Source organism: Dermacentor silvarum, chromosome 4 (genome assembly GCF_013339745.2).
Source record: "Dermacentor silvarum isolate Dsil-2018 chromosome 4, BIME_Dsil_1.4, whole genome shotgun sequence".
Lineage (NCBI taxonomy): Eukaryota > Metazoa > Arthropoda > Arachnida > Ixodida > Ixodidae > Dermacentor > Dermacentor silvarum.
The window spans coordinates 164887488-164906394 of record NC_051157.2 but is presented as its reverse complement, the minus strand read 5'-3'; the positions used below and the strand labels follow the sequence as shown (position 1 = coordinate 164906394).

Below are 18907 nucleotides of genomic sequence, written 5' to 3'. Positions count from 1 at the left end.
ATCACAGCCTAATCCCAAGACTGAAACGGTTTTGCACGTCATACTTCAAATATTGCGCAATGTTAAGAAGCAACCTGAGGGTGAAAAAAGTTCTGGAAAGGAAAAACGTATTTACTTCCCTGGACATTTTACCGCCCTCGGTTGCGTCTTAAGATCGTGCAATAACATGAACCAACTAGCCCAGCAACAAGTACTGCTACGATATTCCAAATACGTGTTTAATCATGTCGCATGTCTCGCTAGCCTGACTACAGTTTTTCGTAACAGAATGCAGAACTAATACATTTCTGCTCGGAACTTGTATACATCACGTTACTAGTGTGTTGTCAAACTAAAGGCCGCGAATGGGCTTAATAGCATCGTACTAAACACAGCTCTTCTGTCAAGTGAGTTTAAGTCGACTGCTTTGCAAACTTGGCTTTACTCTGAGCACATGTAAAGTTAGTAGATAGTATCTATTTCTTCAGGTTGAAAAGCACAGAAATAATAAATGAAGCTGAGCCCTGGAAATTTCCTGGCAAACGGCATATAGGCCTACATAAATGTTTTAAAAGACATTTATACGTGTTTTTATTGTAGCGAGTTTAGCAAACTTATAATATAGTTGAATAAGTCAACGTTTAGCACACGACTTTATTTCAATGTTTTAGCCGAATAGCTAGCTGCCTTTATTAAGACTTCCATGCATGTTAGAGAAATTTTCATCTTCTAGCGGGTCTGCGAACTTCTACGAAGACAAAGTGTTATTAAAAAAAACGTTTGGATATGACAGGGTGTTTACCTTCGGCGACATGCCGTCAGCAGTGGCAGCCATGCGGTCACGTATGGTACGTGATAGTTAATTGAAAAATAAAACAATTACCTTTTCACCTTATTTGAGCGAGTGATCAGCATAACTGGGAAATTGAATAGAACTCTCTCTACAGTCTAATGAACTTTTGTCACTGAAAAATTGCGAATACCCAGTCACCCGACAATGTGGCCCGACAAATTGCGGCTCTGAAATAGCGCAGTACCGAAATTGGAAGGCTGATGCTTGGCTTTCGAATCGACGTCCCTGATGACATAACCAAGCTGCAGGCAGCAAGCACAAGGCTAATGCACCAGCAGTCCGCTGGCTGCACGCCACTCAGAGTTGACATGCGACTTATACGTACTACGCTCAAACCATCCTCTTCGGAGACATGTACAGTGGCCATCTGCTCGTGGTCGTCATACAGATTCTTCTCCATTTCGGCGCCCAGCATCTGAAATAAGACTAGCCATAATAAATGAATACGCAGAAGACATATTAAGATGAATGTCAACGGTAATGTAATTATCATGCAAGCAATGTAACGGAAAACCGTATTGGTGGTCACACTTATTCAAAATCTTTAGTGGTCATTGTGGCAGTTGTGTTTTTTTCAGTGCTACGAGACATACACTGTCTCCGATGTTGGCTCACTTTGTTATGACACTCACTTTCCAAGGACGCCCATCAGCATGACGACCACTGTATGACGAGGACGCGGAGAAGACAAATGACGAAATAAGTATGACGGCGGCATGACGACATTGAGATGACGATTTTGAAATGATGACCATGGTATACCAACCAGAGCGTGGCAACAACGGCTTGAAGACACTATAGTAAGGTGATGAGTGTATGGCATCAACTAAATGACGAAGCTTGGATGATTACGACGTCATGGCAAGGAATGCATGACCGTGACTGTCGGACGATTATGTAATGTCGGCGATGGCAAGACAACGGCGGCGTAATCTCTATTGAATGAAGACAACATGATTATACTAGAATGACAGAGAATGAATGACGAAAGCTGTGTGACGCCGTTGGCATGACGACAACGGGATAATATTTCTGAAGTGATGATTACGTTCGAACGACAGCGTGAGACGACGACATGACGAGAGTGGGATCACGAAGATAGAATGACGACGATGGCACGACTACAACCGCAGCACAATGATGGGATGGCAACGAAAGGATGACGAAGTCGGTATGTACACGACGCCATCACGACGCGGGAACGGAAACGGTATGAGGACAATGGTATGACCAAGATAGCATGACGACACCTGTATAATAAGGAATGCATGATGACGCTTGCGTGACGACGACGATGTGACGACTATGACGAAGCTGAACTGACGGCGCTACAACGACCAATGTTGCACCACGACAATATGACAATGAATTCCTGACGCCTGTATGACGATAATGGCGGGCATGATAACATGGAGATACCAATAAGACAAAACATGCATGACAGCGACCTTCTGACGATGACGCAATGGCGATGATGGCATGACCGTGGCCTCCGAGATTTGCGCCCGTCAACTGATTTTGCTCTGGCCGTACCCATTTGCCGCGCTCGCCAGCAAAAAAGTCACAGCGCTTCCACCATGTGAAAAGGGAAGTCCAGCGAAGCTGGTGCTATGGTGGCATTTGCTATGTTGGGGTTTAGGTATATTGGAGATTTGCTATGTTGAATTTGGCTACAAAATGGTAAACCGACCCCTGCACTACGTACTCGAGAAAGGGGCTTCTGTGCCGGCTTCGAGTAGCACAATTGGGTATTTTTAACACTTAGACGATGGCTATGCAATGCCCGGCTCTGAAAGAACTGCCTAGGCGTCCACGGGCGACGGCGTTCCCAGCACGTTCCTCACGCTTTTGTACGACGTTCCCAGACAAGAATACTTGAACAACAGGGGTATTCTGTAAGAGTCCACCTAGTGGACCATTCACTTCGGCTGTTCGATTGGCTCCAGCTGCACGAGCGAGAAGGAGGAGACTGGTTGGCTCCTTCTCGCTCGTGCAGGTGGAGCCAATCGCGACAGCCGGAATGGACAGTCCACTAGGTGGACTCTTACAGAATACCCTCCCCCCACCAAGCTCCGTATATACAACCAACGCTAACGTGAACTCCTCACACACCCCACTCCTCCGTCGACCTACTTTTTTCGTAGACAGACGGGAGCCCCGAGAGAGCTGGCGGGAGAGTCGGCAGAGGCCGGCAGGGCTGCGCGCATGCGCCGTTTGGAGAGCGGGCACGCACATTCATGCGTGCCAGCCGCCTATCTCTCCTCCACCATCGGGCCACTGCGCCGCGTCCTCCTCGTACTTCCCTCCATTTACCGCCCATCGCTAAGCGCTCGCCCCCATCAGGCCACCGCCTCCATCACTCGCCTCCTCCATGATCGAATGAGACTCTTTCTGCTTCTCCTTCTCTTCCCTTCCTTTCAACATCTTTATCTCCCTTTTCCCCTTCCCCTGACGCTGCGCCGTGCTCCCTATTGGGCAGCAGAAATAAGCGTCATTTTCTTCTTCAATAAAATCACTACTACCACTACTACTACAACTACATTTATCAGCGGCCCTGTCAATAGACGCTCGCGGGGCAGTCGGAGGGGCGAGGGAAAGAGCGCGTGTCAGCAACCGAGGCAGAGGGACGCAGAGAGGAACCGCCGCCGGCCTAGCCTCGCTAGCCACCCAGCCGGGCTCCACTTTAGTCGGGCGCAGCTTCCAGCAGGCTTGCCGCGCTAGCCTCGCAGCCGGGCCCAACTCACTCAGGGGGAAACGCGGCATAAAGGAAGGTCGACTGCCGTAAGAGAAGAAAGATAGCGGGGGCTCAGCCGAGAAGGAGGAGGGGCCATGCACTCAAAAGACGACGACGCTCGAGCCAATGCTGATGATGATAACACGCGGACATGATCCTCGGGGACCTAGCCCTTCACAGCTTCGCTGCAAAAGTGTAATGCGGCGCGCACGCCCGGCTACTCCGAGACGACGCTGTTAACCAAGGGCGACGGCGGCAGCGGAGGCCGCTGTAAAAGGCAGACTGCGCAGATCTCAGCGTGCGCAATGCCACCTTTTTCGCCTTTTGCGGTGTATTGTCATAGCCAATGGGAAGGACCAGTACCCATATCTTTCAAATGCACTGAAGGTAAGTTATCTTTTCTTTTCCTTTTGCATTTATTTTGGCCTAATTTACAACGGAGGGCACAGCAACTGCTCAGTTTTCCGAACATAAATCACTGTAAGGACATTTCTTTTCGTCCGTGTTGGTATCACGGTATTGTATTCTTGTCCGCTTCTTCGCAGGCACAAAATATCCTGATGTCGGAAATAATATGTCTTCTGGTAGTCTTCCATGCTCAATAGACGTCTGGATGGAAATTCGTCTAATTCTGGTCAGTGAATTCAATTGTTCTGACACATGACACATATCCATAATATTTGCTCGCGCACGGATATTGATGAGCTAGACAAACCTAAGCAGGGCTGTGTTCTGTGTTATAAGATGCCCGTTTGAACGTCAAAGCCATCGAGGCCTTCACCATAATCACCTCCGTAGGTCGCTGTGCAATGAAGTCTAGCAGCTCTGAAAGATCTGAAAGCATTCTGACGCCTGACACCCTCTCCTGGCTTATGTTCTTGTATTTATTATTTTCCTGATTATCTATGTCCCCGCAAGTCGTTTGCGTCCTTTGGGGCTGCAAATGTTTCCGGAAAGCTCAGTAAAACCAAATAGTATCTGCTGTTAGGATAATTGGTGCGGGAACGAGCCCACTCATTGCATCCCAATCGTCAACGGAAAAATTGTCGTAGAAAAACTGCTCACACCTGTCATCTGGTTCGAGGACATCTCGAGATAGCAATTCTGAAGCGGGTGCCTTATCCACACTTGCATTTCTTTTCACCCCGACCTTCCGACGAAAGCGCTGAGCGCGAAGAGGAATCATGAGTGGTTATGGCATAGGTCGGCAAACTCACTGAGGAGTCAACTCTCTCATACTAACTCAAACTTAGACGCACGCATGTAAGTGAGTCTGAGCCCGAGTGAGCCCGGCCGAGTAGAATTTTTGTGAGTCTGAGTGCGAGTGAGGCTTATGCAAAAAAAATTAATGTTGTGAGTGAGTTCTGGATATTGTTTAACTATATGGTCCATATTGAAAAAAAAATCGATTGCTAAAACCGTTGCTGGTGGAGACAGCGTTCAACATTTATCCTAGAGGCACACATCTCAGTGCGTAGGACTATATCGAGAGAAAAAGACCCATCACGGAACTGCGCGACTGCCGCGTTATCTTCAGCCCAACGCTGGACACCTACGCTGAACTTCCACATTCCTTCACAGACGCACTCGCGCGCACAAACACGTGCTAGTTTTACGAACGCGTCTGTAGGTCCAGTCTGGTACCGTCTAAGCGCCGGCAACGGTGAAGCTAGACGTACTTCCGCTGCTTCCACTCCCATCCCTGTCCCGTGCCTGTCGTTTTGCTCTTAAAAGTGTGTGACCACTCTTCGTGCCCGTGCGGCACGATGGAGGCAGTTTGGAAGGGAAACGTGGGAAGCTTCGCAGGGTGACCGCGAAGCATTGTGCGCTATGTGTGCATAGCTTAAACCTTCATCGCTGGCAGCGCAAGGTCTGGCGATGGCTGACCCTCCTCATAAAGGTGAGGAGGATCAGCCGTCGCCAGACCCGGTGGCGCCGGCGACATTGCGAGAACCGAGCGTGATCGATGCTTATCTATTAGAATGCCTATCTACTAGGGTACTGAAATTGGGATGCCTATCTATTAAGCTGTAAACTAGCAACTCGTTGATAGTCGTTGTACCCACTGAGCAACGATTTCTGTTAGAATTTCAGGACAAGGGTTCTGGCCAGGAAATTCCGGTTGGATATGATGTGTATGTTATGACGAGGAGCTGTCATGAGGTACACGTGCTGGTATCGTAATCGAAAGACTACAAGGATGACGACGGCGAAGGCACGCGTGGCATAGTACAACTGCGAAAAAATGCGTCAACTGAAAAAAGAAGAATCGAAACATGACACCATGGCACCAAACCAAAGTACGAGCCATGGTTTGAGGCAACAACAACAACAAGCAGAAGCACGTACGCAAATAAGCGTACATCATAATTGTACTTCATACACGTGCATCCATGCTAAATTTTACTTACGTGGTATGCTATGGGTTCGCCATCCCTAGTTGTGTGAATTAGAAATTCTTCGGAGAACACAGAGGCTTTTCGCAAGTTTAGCGTCATATCGTCATTTATCTTCAAAACCTTTATGCCATCGTCAGATCGGCTTTCCAGCATTCTTGGATAAACGATTCTAGAAGCTGAAAGAAAAATTTTCTCCGCTGCACGTTACCAGTGAAAGTACTTATTCGGTGTAAAATCACCGTGTATGGGCATGACCAAATGTATTCTAATGAATAGGCCATTAAAAAAAGCTGTACTCAAACACGACAGATCACAAACACATGATCCACACACAAGTACCAGGTACTGCAATCAATACTTGCTACAATGCATAATTTCACGTAGCATATGCAGCACAATAGAATCTTTCTCATGTAATTATTTGGAGTCTTTTGTAGGTTTTACCGTAATCTGCATGACAATAGCTTTCAACCGGTAAATAGACAGAATATTGAGTACAGTATTATTTGCATCGCCAATAAATCCGACTATTGCGCGATAAACATAGGACGAAATTTTGGGGCGAGGGAGAAAGCTCTCTAGTTAGAAAATATTAGTTATGAATAGGGCCTACCTGTTAGAAAATTACCTTGTATAGCATAGACAGACGCGATGAATAGAAGGAACTACCGTATAGTGATATGATTGATCGTGATATTAAACATAGCTTCAGCGCCAGGGCTCTTGTAAAAATCTCAAAGACCTTTATAGCGCACATAAGAGAAGCACACCAAGAAAATTTCAAAGCGCTTCTCCTATGGGGACATCAATATATGCGTTGATATGTACGGAAGGTGGCATATTTAGGTATTGCCGTTGAAAGTTATTTCACATAAAAAATATTATGGGATCTACCATATGAGTTTAATATAAGGACATGGCAATGGAATAAATAAAAGTATGCAAATGTCTGTCGTAAAAGAAAATAGGGACAATTAAACGGTTCAAACGTGGAGAAAGGCGAACATCTGAACATATTACTTCTCTCCACCTAGCGGGTTTCCGCTGAACTATTACGTCAAACACTGGCATTTGCTTCGAGTTGTTGAGAAATTCGACTTCGCCCTGCCATCTGCTAGCCGCCTGGTTAGCTCAGATGGTAGAGCGGCTGCCCCGGAAAGGCGGTGGTCCTGGGTTCGAGTCCCGGACCAGGACGAATTTTTCAACTGCGAGGCTTTCTTTCGAGGAACCCGTATGGGTTTCCTTTGTAGCAATTTCTGCATTTGGGTGGATGTCTCATTTTCCCTTTAATGAACATTTATTGTATCACAGTTGAACTTTATACGGAATATTCAGGCAACGCTGACGGTGACAGCGAGAATTCACCTGGGGTTTCAGAAAATCGCCACCGCACTTAAATAAGGTGAGCGACACGTAGACGGCAAAATGCATGCAAAGAATGGAAACAAAAAGACCATGGAGGGTTATAATTACGACAGGAAAAGAATGAGGAGTGAAAATAGGCACGGTAACACAAATGGCAGTGCCTTGCTGTTGAGGCCCAAGCTGGCTGCTTGTGGACAAAAGCATACCGGAGCAACTATTTCCACAAGAATGAGTCCTGAGATCAAATAGAACGTCGTAATTGAATGCCAAGATATTCACAAAGCATTAACAGTTGGAAACAACCAACTTTCTAAAGCGCTGGGATGCAATAAATAAATGGACGGTGGTCGACATAAGCACGAGGAGTTTGGAGTTTTGGTAGCAAACCAGGAAAGAAATCGATAGAGTATAGGCAGTATAGGCATAGGTGACTCTACAATACAGATGGAGGTATTAATGAAGACAGAGAAAGTAATGAAAGATAGGCAAAATGCTAGACTGCAATAGATATAGTAAATATTGATCAGTTCAAGCACGTTAGGACACCTTTTCTCGCACTATTTCGGCGGCTGGGACTAGAAATTAGGATCACCAGAGTGTGCTTCCCTCGACTCAGGACTTTTGCGTGAAAGTCAGTACTGTACTGCCAAATTTGGTATGGATAACCCAAATTTGCGTAGAAAACAGTGCTGCATCCAGGCGCGACGCTACAACCCGAGCAGAAAAAATACAGCTTTGTCATTAATTAAGGCAATGATAGTAATAGAAAAGAATTAGTCAAATACACGATGTGAGGCTAGTAATTTTATCAACCGTATAAATTGCAGTACACATTCTGCTACTAAATAAATTAACAAGCCTGGTATTACGTGCGCACAGGTAAACACGAAGTGACCAGCAGAAATTCACCTCACTGTTCCAGAAAATAATAAAAACTTGTGGGGCTGCAAAATTCATGTAGGGACAGATTACCAGTCAAGCTGTTAAGGCTGCATACATTTTGAAATCGTACATTTGTTTCATACGGCACCACATTACGTCGACACTAGCGCCGCCGTGGTCACTGCCCCTCCCACGCATTTGCCGCAACGGCTGCTGCACAGCGCCGGCTCCTCCGCCGCATGTGACCTTATCGCCACGGAAGCGCAGGCCACGTGCATAACGTCGTCGCCACACTCTTTCTCCCTCTCTCCCCACCCGTCTCCACTGCTGCAGCGCCGTCGGCACACATTCCCCCTCTCCCATGCCCGTATCCATTGCTGAAGCGCTGTCGCCACACTCTTTCCCCTCTCCATTCCTGTTCATGCGCCGTGTCCCCGATACAGACGCAAGCCACCCAGGGTAACCCCCCCCCCCCCCCCCTAGAACGCATGCGGGGCATGCATACGGGAACTGGAGGTAGTATGGAGACCCGCAAAACGTGCAGCGGCGAACACTATTTGATCGAGGTCTGCGCCGTGATGAGCGCCAAATGTCAACACCGAAACTGTTCCTACACCATGGTTGAACGAAATGTAAACGAAAATCACGTATGCTTCGATAGAAAAATATGTAGACAGTATCTCAAAATGTATCAAGCGTAATGATAACTTTGTAGGCTATGAAGCTTGCGGACCTTCAGCACACAAATCAAGTCAGACGTGATGATTGCAGCGAGATTTCGTTGTCAAGAAATCGGGATAGCTTGCACTAGTGGCGCAAGCCTAAAGACACAGTGGAGCTGATCGGTTCCTAGCGGGTCCTGGCTATGCGAAGTGATGCTAAGTTATACGAAGTAATGCCAAGTGATGCTAAGTTATACGAAGTGTATAAGCATTTCTTCGTGGTTCATGCCATGGGGGAACGCCTCGCGAAGCACTCGCACTCCGAGCACACGTGGGGGAAATGGGGCAAAAGCTATGCACAGTGTACGGGCGGCGTCCAGCAAACGAGACGCCGGGATGACGTCCCCGCGCATGCGCAATAACACGCAGCTGGTGGGGGCTCGGCCGAGCCGCCGCCAGAAGCGCCTGCTGCAGTCACGGACACCGCGAGCATTCGGCGCTAATACGGGGAAACGGAGAAGCACGAATAGCGTCGGCAGAACCTCTGCTCATTGCCTCGTTGGTGCTGCTACAATTTTCTCTTTCTCTCTACTTAACGTGCAATGTCAAGGCAACATGTGCACGGCACGGCGAGGAGGCTCTTATTCTTCGTGGCTCGTATTCACAAGTATAAGAGAGCGATGATGCAAGCTGCCGGCAATTATATATCTTTAAAATTTTAATGCAATTCCTAAGTACTACAAAATGCAAAAGAAAAACTAGAATAAACAACTTTTTTTTTAAATTGACTACTCAATCTATTCTTCACAAATGTAAACTTCGCTACGAAGGCGTGAGGATTGACAATCTTCAAGGAAAGAAAGTGTCGCTTTTACAGGACAGCCTCTACGAAGAAAAGGGCGTCTCGATTTTGCGATCAATCCCATATCAAGAGCGTACAGGCTGTGGTCAGTCACCCTGAATAAATACAAGAGTGAAGCCGCAAGAACTAACAAAAGAGAGTGTTTTGATTTTCCAATACTGACGACAGTATTGTCAATGAAGCGATTTATCAAGAACCCTCATATTACAGTTATCAGCAAAACTTAATGTTGTAGTGGAATTAACTACTAAGACCTTTTTCCTCCCTTCTGCAATAAAATGTGCATGACAGGGTTTCTAGTGAAGGGGGTGCCGCGGTACTTGCTAAAGATCACATAATGGCGGTTGTTCTCTACATTTTGAGCAGGTTGTGTTGCTGCTAAATAAACTATTCCTTTAGCGCTATACTTTCAGCTTATTCGCAAGTTACAGGTATCCTGATATTCCGCCTCGCAAATTATATGAGTTACGGCTTGCGTTTCTTGGCATTCAAATCACGAATTTACACTGACGACTGATAGAGTACATCACATTCAAAATTGAACACGCTATTTGACATTATTCTAGCACGTGGCTCCTTACAAACTCTTTTTAAGATGTAAGTCTTGAGCCACTCTGAGTAAGTTTTCGAATTGCCGAAATGACAAAATATGTATGCTAAATGGCAGGTAATCACATAAAACAGAAACATTGAACACCTTAAATATATCCTATAGACCACTCTGATCGCGAGGACGCTAGAGTGGTTCGTCTCCCGCCTTTACTATCCTTCTTATTGGCATTCTCTTGTCCTTGCTGTGTACATCTTCATAAAACACGTGGACAATACTTCAGTCCTGATGTAGTGCCCACGTGTTGGCGCTTTTTCTAGTTCGAAAACACCATCAACACCCGATAATCAAGACTTTGCGTTTTTTTCTTTATCTACACGCTGTTGATCTCGATTGCGCAGCGCACTAATCGACGCTAGACAATCTGGAATGAGTTGATCGCGCATGGCAGGTAACCCAGGCGACGAGTTCGTGAATGCGTGTGGCGGAATGGCGAAGGTGAGTACGGATCAGGGCCCTTATTTACGAAACCTTCTTACAAATGTACGTAAGAGCACGTTCCTACAAATCCTGATACTGGTAATTTTATTAACGCAGTCAGCTGGCGAATAGGAAAGGTTCCTTATGAACGAAAAGGTTTGTGAATTCGGCCATGGATCCGATGCCCATCGCTGACAGCTCGACGAATCGACAGCTGTTACCCTGGTGACATCACGCGCATGACCCTGTCGACATTACGATATCTGAAGAAAACACCGAAGCAAGGAGTGGAGCACGCGATTGTTTTTGTTTTCTTTTAATTATCAGAAATTCTTTAGGGACCCTTTAATACGCTCTTTCATGGTGTTTTCTCGCTTTATGGTCAATATGCACATGTCTGCTCAATGTCAGAAACATTTCATATCAATTTCTGTTTCTGTACTGGCCTCTTGTCCGGGATATTGATGTTAAAACTGGAAATTTCACGTGCTCCTCACAATGGACTTCCGAGGCTGTGCTGTACCTCTTCGAAATTTTTCGTGCTTGGTTATTTTGGGCAGAATTAGCAATCGAATAGAGGAGAGCTGGTATTGCAACGAAATTCAAAGAAACAACAGCTCTTGGGCGAAATTTACCGTGCCATTTCTTCTATATACCCGTGTCCCAAGCCTATTCAACATAACAGTTAGCGTATACCAAATTTTGAAACGGCATTCCACACTTACAAGCTTTCAGCACGGAATTAGTACAGGTATTGCACCATCAGCCAACTTGTTTCCGTGATTCTTTCTTTCACCTTCGGCTTTGGGTATTTCAACTGTTTTATTTTGGTAAGTCCTTTATAAAAGTGCCAAATGCTAAACTAATTTTCAAACTTTTGAACGTAGCAATTCCTTAAATATTTGTTTGTGGGATGTCCAATGACCTTTTCAATCTCATCTAGTATGCCGCATGACAGTGACCTTCGTTATCTTTTTTTTACTTTATGTATTATTGATATTGTCGAAACTGTTGACCGTGGTGGACGAATTCAATGAAGCCCTGATAGCAGTGTGCTTTTCATGAAGAAAGTTCTTACAAGTACCATAAATAAATTTTTCTGGTAACTCGAATAATTTACTCGCACGACAAAAGCGCTGGAGGGTAACAGACGACGCAAATAAAAACTCATTCCTTGGAATGACGCGTAAGACTGATTCTATAATTGATACTTGTAACATTGATTCTTTAATTCTTCCCAAAGTTAGCAGCTACAAATATCTAGTAGGCACTCTTAATAAGATGCTATAGCGGAATACCTACATAAGCTACAGCTGTGCCTCAGCCTTCACAAAATTGTGTTCTTTGAGGGACAACGGGCACAATCTAAAAAACATCTTATTACGCAGAGAAGATTGGTTTCTTGGCGTTGATTACACACATTGCAAGGTTCAGATGCGAATTTGTATCATTAATATAAATCTAACATAAGCATCCTTGAAACAAGTCCGACACTGGTACTTACATTTATATTCGACAACTTTAAATAATCATCTTACTGTTCATGCTAAGAAGAATGAAACAAAGTTTAATTTTTAAAGCCCCCTTCCTTATTTAAACAGGTTCTCCCTCGATTCATCTCAATATGTATGACAGTCATTAAGTAGACCGATACGCTACTGTAGGCAGGAGGAGGTCGCGCCGCATGTTGTACCGTTCCGCCCCTACAGTGTTAACGAATGTAATGGTAGGTAATGGTTGTCAATTGTATTGTGTTGTTTTTATAATCCGTCTTGGGTGGCTCTAGCGTTTCTCTGATAAATCCGAGGGCACGGGATCAAATCCCGGTTGCGGTTACCGCATTTCCATGTGAGCGAAATGCTATAATATCATGTACGGGGCAATTGGTGCACGGTGAAGAACCCCTGGTGGTCAAAATTATTCAGGAACCCCTCACTATGTGTGCCTCACAATTATATCGTGTTATTTTGCAAGTACAACGCCAGAACCTATTTAAAATTTGTAAATTAGCTGTTTGATCGTTTCTTTGCTGTTTTGTACTAGTTAAATTTGTACCCATTTCCCTGCATAAATCCCCAAGGCCCTGTGGTAAACAAATAAATCCTGTCCATGGTCAGTAATTTGTCAGCTGTATTCAAAATATAATAAATAAGAATAAATATGCACCTCGCTGATGAAAATGCTTGTTACTAAACATGGACAGCGTTGGCAAAATAGCGCACAATATCCTTGTTTATTTAGAGTTACAACAATCTTTTTTGGGATTGCTTCTTGAAATCGCAGAAACAAAAAGGTCAAGAAACATAAATTGTGTCCATATCATACATAATGTTTAGGGGCAGACTTAGCTTTAGAACCTTGATATATGCTTTCACACGGCCACTTCAAGCAAAAATGAAGCCGTTTAGGCAAAAATGAAGGCGTTTAGCCAATATATGTCCATCGTTTCATTTGTCGGTCAACAGTACCCACACACAGCAGGGCGACGCCTCTTCATCATATTAAAACCCTGTGCAGACGGTTTATGGTCTAGGTGCTGCATAAACAGGAATAAGTGTTAGCTTTCTAACAATGTGATCGTAATGCCGAAATTGGATTTGTATTCGTGGTGTACCTAGGTGTCAATTCAGTTGGGCTGTAATTTATAGCTCCAGGAATGCAGCACAGTGTCTGTTGGCTGAGGCAACATAGGTCTCGATGTCCTTCTAGTGTCGCAGAAGTGGAATGGTCGTGCCCTTTAACGTTTCGTATAGCAAAAGAGAAAGCGCAATGCCTATAATGCTATTCCGCGCGTAAACACAACGCTAAGGCCCGTCTGCGTTAACGCCGTTTTTTCCGGCACATGTGCAGTAAAACAACACTAAGGGAAAGATTCCTATTTGCACAAAGGTGACGATGTGGCCGCAAGTCTAGCCACAGCTGCGAAATAAAGTCACAAATTCTCATTTTACTGCGAGTTCTTTGATTGGTGTGTGTTGTCACCATGTGGTGTTCGAGGCATATTTATTTTTGCATGTGCGAAGCATGCAAGCAATTAACGCTTTTAAGTATTCCAATGTATAATGTTCGGGACTACATTCGGGACATTTGGGGTTGGGGACTATACTGAGGCTACCTGGGCAATATTCCGACCCGTCACCGGTGCCAACGCTCAACGCCGGTGATTACGCCAGTCGCCTCACAGCTGCCATGGGAGAGGTCTGTCCTATTCACTGCCGACATTATTCACGGCTAACTTTCGTGAGTCGAGCTCTCCGAGACGGCACGCACGTCTTCGTGCGGCACGGCGCAGTGCGAGCGTCACTACAGCCACCTTATGACGGACTTTCAGAGTCATCACGCGCTGCCCCATGTACTTCGTCCTGCTGATCAATGAACGGCAAGACAGCGTTTCGACTCACCGCATCAAGCCGGCACATGGGCAATATCTCGACGCCGACGACAAACCACTTTAATTGTTCTGCACAAAGCAGAACAATGAAAGGAAATTGCGCAAAAAAGTGTTGTTCGTAAAAGTTGGCCACCAACAACCTTAGTTTTAACAGATGCAGACTCTTATCGAAAACAAACTTATTCAATTCCAGTCAGCACGCTTCATGTAAACAGGAGCAGATATATGTGCTTCCATCATTTCGTTGAAGGTAGCGTAAGGTGAAAGGACAGCCTTTGGCGCAAAGTAATTTTTCGGTAAAAGTCCAACACGGCCAACAAAATGTTATCCAAGTCGTTACAAATACTCGTAATATCTAAAATATCAGACCATGTTTTGTTTTAAGTCCACTTCCACCATTAGGATAAACATAGTGCCCTAATTAACTGGCTAAATAGGTCAGATTCAGTGATCAATTTCCTTATTTTCGAAATATTGGAGGGATTTCCCATGGCAACACTGATATGTGTCTTAAAACATCCGATCCAGCTGTTTTCAGCACGGTGCGTAATGCAAGATAATTGACGTTCTTGAAATATTATAAGTGGCGCGTGACTACAACCCATGTGTCTGGACGACAGTAGCACAATTGAATCGGATGTGCTAACTCCACTCATAGCCTAACTCGACAACCGCCTTGAAGCAAAAAGCTGTCGCTAGTGTATTGTTCCGCTTATACGAACTGCTTCTCTTAGCGATGTCCCAAGTGGTTGCCCAGTCCAGCATTGAGTGAAGTTAGTTAATCCAAATCATATTGAGGGCTAGTCATGTCGCGGTGTGGGGCCAAGTCACATTTCATATGTAGCAGGGGATGAGAAACGCGCGTAAAAATTGCTTCGTAAGATGCACCATGACTAAAATGAATGAATGGGATGCTTTCGCATTGAACGTCACGCCCTTATTTAAAATTATGAAGTTAATCGATCAATCTTCTCTGAGTAGCGAAGTAGTTCTACGCAATAAGATTCCTGATGGCCGAAGAGGACTGACGACCAAGCACATTAGGTCATATGACCGCGTAAAACATCTGTTTGCTTATGAAGTTATCAGTTTATCAAAAGGTTTAACAGCTTGCTAACATTAGCTGAGACACGTTCTATACACGGAAGTATTGCATATTCGCTAATGCTATGCCTTTCCTTCTAGGAGTTTAAGTACGTTACAAACTGTCACAGTGTCACAAATTCCAGTAACGCGTGCCAGCACGAACCCAATATCATTTACATGGTTTAAAAAGTCAAAGCGCAAGGCACTAGTCGGTAACGGTGAGGCACCATAATATTTATCTAACAAAGTCACTAGGCCTACATTATGCAACTGACTTCCAATATCTCAATGACTTCCGAATTGCGTTCCGAATTTGCTCTTTCATAAAAGCGTTAGGAAATAATAAGAACTTATAAGGGTAGTGTAGTCCAATATGTGAGTTTAAAATATTTTGCATTTCTTTTAGAAGGTACAAAGATATATTATAGGAACTGTTTTATCTCGCGCGTAAAGTACGCAGCAATAAATCAGGAGCACGAAACTGTTAAAAAGAATAATTATTTGCCTCCAGGCGATTACCTTCCTTGGCGTAGGCAAACGTAAATAACAGAAAGAAGCAGCAGTAGGTATTCATGGTGACTTTAAAGATTTACCGTTCGTACTAGGAGAATATTTCTAACACCTAGCTTTATAGGGAAACGGCAAATTATTTTTTTTTCTTTCGTGCACTTTGCCACAACAGAGCACATAAGTGTCAATGCAGGCTCGTTGTGTACGTCACCGTATTTTCGGAATTGTCGAGGGAAGATCAGCGCTAATGTCAGTAGTCCCACGTGTTGACATTTTATAAGAAAATGAAATATTTGTGCTTGAAGCGAGCCTGAAACTATGTTGAACACAAAACAAGAAAAAAAATTATCGACTTCTACTAATCATGATGATAAAGATATAGTACCCTGAATGTTAATTTAGCAGCATAAAAATACCGCTCACTCTTTTAAACAAACAAATTGAAAGGCATATTTCTAATGATTTTCCTTATTTTAAACATTGAAGCTTGCTTTGTGTTCCGTTAGAACGGTAGCGGCATTCAGTTTTTTTTTATATAGTGCGCCCATGATTTTATTTCCTAAAATTAATTGCAGAGAGGTGTAGTGGTGACATTACATCCCAAATTTTCTAATTTTCCAGTCCTAAATTTCCCGAAGTCCTGACACATTGCAATCATCATTGTTGTAATCTCCTCTAAGCATTTGATATGTCAAGTAAAACGAAGGACTAGAAATGCTACGCTTGAAAATGTTATTGAAGAAGGTACTTTCCATTTTAGTCAGATATCACACCAACCAAATAGTGCGTGCACTTCATGTGGATTCCAAGCACCGGAGTCCGTCTCACTAACACTTCGGCTAACCTACCGGGCTCATATCGCAAAGATGTCTCACTTATCCTGTATTGCGAGTGCGATGGCTTACGGTTACTGAAGACTGCGGGCACATCCTTAATATCTGCTAAAAGGAGTATTTCACGGGAACACGTTAAGAGATTCAAAAATTGGATGACAGAGGGCGTAAGGAAGTTACATTCACAACATAGGAGCCTGTGTCTGTATAATTTATAAAGCTGAAGTTCACTGAAGTTTCTGGAAGGCGTGTGCCTGTGAGTCCAATAATATCGTTACTCTGGACAACGTCGACTTTGTTCATTATGTGTAAAACAGCTGGGCTCTTGTATTAGCATACCTGGACCCGTATGAGTATTGTGATCGGTCTAGCAACGATTGTGCATTTTAGGGCTCATATATCCAACGATTGAAGCTATCATTGAGTATTTTCTAGAAAATACGAGTATAGTCGGCGCAGACAAGCATAATGACAAGTATTGTGAGCACTCTGGGTATCCTCTTCCAGTGCCTTTCTAGTTTTAAACGCTGCTTTTCCTCCCGGTATAACTTCTCACGAGGGATTTTTTTTCTTGCAGAGGCACGTGATTGAAGAAGCGGGAACACTATTTTGACGCGAATTGGAATTTCAGTGTCTTGGACTAAACTTAATCAAGTAATGAGCATTATATAAAATTCTCGTTACTTGGTGTGCATTAGTCGCACAAAGAAAGGAATCCTCAATTTTTTGGCAGCTGTGTTGTGGTTCCTTCCTGACTCCGTAGTATAAGTTGAGCGTTGACACCTCATTTATTTTTTGTGCATTAGTATACCTTGCCAGTCACCTACTGACTAGGTAGTTTTAAACGAAGCTAGATTGTTACAGTGATTAATATGTATCAGTGCCTCTGAATCAAGTCATAAGTTTCTAGTTGCAGCGCAAACATAAAAAGTGAGACAATCCCAATCTCTCTCTAAAAAAATCGCAATAGAGAAATAAACTGAGAAGATTGATTTGTAGTCTGGTACAATATTTATAGGTCAAAGTAAAACGGTGCTATAAGCATAAAGCCGGGTATTAAATCCTAATCATCAGCGAAAATGTTATGTTAATGAATATTTCAGCATTAAAATTACTGATAATCAAAGACAAGTGCTTTGGAAGTGACTTCCCTGTTTGCATACTTTAAAATGTATGTGAAATCATTGTTAAAGGTTTGAAAGAAAAAGCATCCCCACGTTATCTATTTACCTTTCCCTAGTTTGTGCTTTACAAAGCGCTCGTGAAAAGCTTGTGGCTCTGAAGCAACTTCAATACCGCAAAACAACATTTTTTTATTATTATAAGACGCGATTGCTTAAAAGACATAACTGAAACTCTTGTTCTCTGCAGTTGGTAGGTTTAAAGCAAGGACGAATTTTCTGTTGAGAGTGAGTTATATACAAAATGTGATGTGCCTTCCTTTGACTTGCAGCAAAGCGCCATCTGACATCTCGTTGAAAGCACCAAAAAACGAAACTGCTCAATCGACGCCATCGCTACACGCATAGCTGCTGTTATCACCCTTGTTCAGTTGTGTCCTCCCACTGCTGGTCGCTGCTACAGTCGATGATGGGGCTCGTAGTAATGCCGCCGACAAGCTATACATAGTTTTTGTTTTTTCCAACATGCTTATGGAAATGTGCTAATAAAAGAGAATCCGCCGGATAAGAGTGGCCAAGGCAGATGACGTTTTTCATCCTGCTCTGTCATCCCTGTTTGCTTACTGATAGCACTGAATTTCTTTATGTGATGAACGTAAACGGAACCTGAAGAAGTTCCTCCAATTTCTCAAAATAAGGAGAGAAACGCCCGTGCTGCTGCCGTGCAACCACCCGGTCACGCGCCTCGTCATTTTGTAAACGCACACAACTGTGCTCCTTGGTGGTGTTAGTGATACCTTGACTGAACTTCGCGCCCGGTTCTGGGTGCCCAGAGCGCGACAAGCAGTGAAGTGAGAGCTGCGAAAATGTGTGATTTGTGCTCGGTTCCACCTCAAGGGTGCGAATGCACCGGCAGCCCCTCTTCCCAGTGATCGTGCGTGCATTTCGCACCCTTTTGAGAGCACGGGAGTTGACTTTGCAGGGCCAATTTTTTATGAAAGACTGCAGGTGGCATTAAAGTGTACATAGCGAGCTTCACGTGTGTAGTAGTTAGAGCAATTCACCTTAAGTATGTGCTTGGAGTTACTGCAAATGCTTTCCTTGTGGCCTTCAATAGATTTTTTGCAAGACGTGGAACACCGCCACTAGTATACTCGGACAACACTACTATATTTAAGAAAGCTGCGCGCGAGCTAGCTT

At 44.2% G+C, this 18907-nt stretch overlaps 1 protein-coding gene across 2 annotated transcripts in view; it reads right to left on the bottom strand.

The window, feature by feature from the left end:
- LOC119450762 (venom metalloproteinase antarease-like TtrivMP_A) overlaps positions 1 to 18907 on the bottom strand; it is a 689114-nt gene that overhangs the window by 122256 nt on the left and 547951 nt on the right. For both annotated transcript variants that reach the window (XM_037714269.2, XM_049666199.1), the window contains exons 2-4: positions 15763 to 15810; positions 5978 to 6141; positions 1158 to 1247 (exon numbers count right to left, since the gene is read on the bottom strand). In XM_037714269.2, coding sequence (XP_037570197.2) covers positions 1158 to 1247; positions 5978 to 6118 — 231 coding nt within the window. In that variant the 5' untranslated portion in view covers positions 6119 to 6141; positions 15763 to 15810. The remainder of the gene's footprint in view (positions 1 to 1157; positions 1248 to 5977; positions 6142 to 15762; positions 15811 to 18907) is intronic.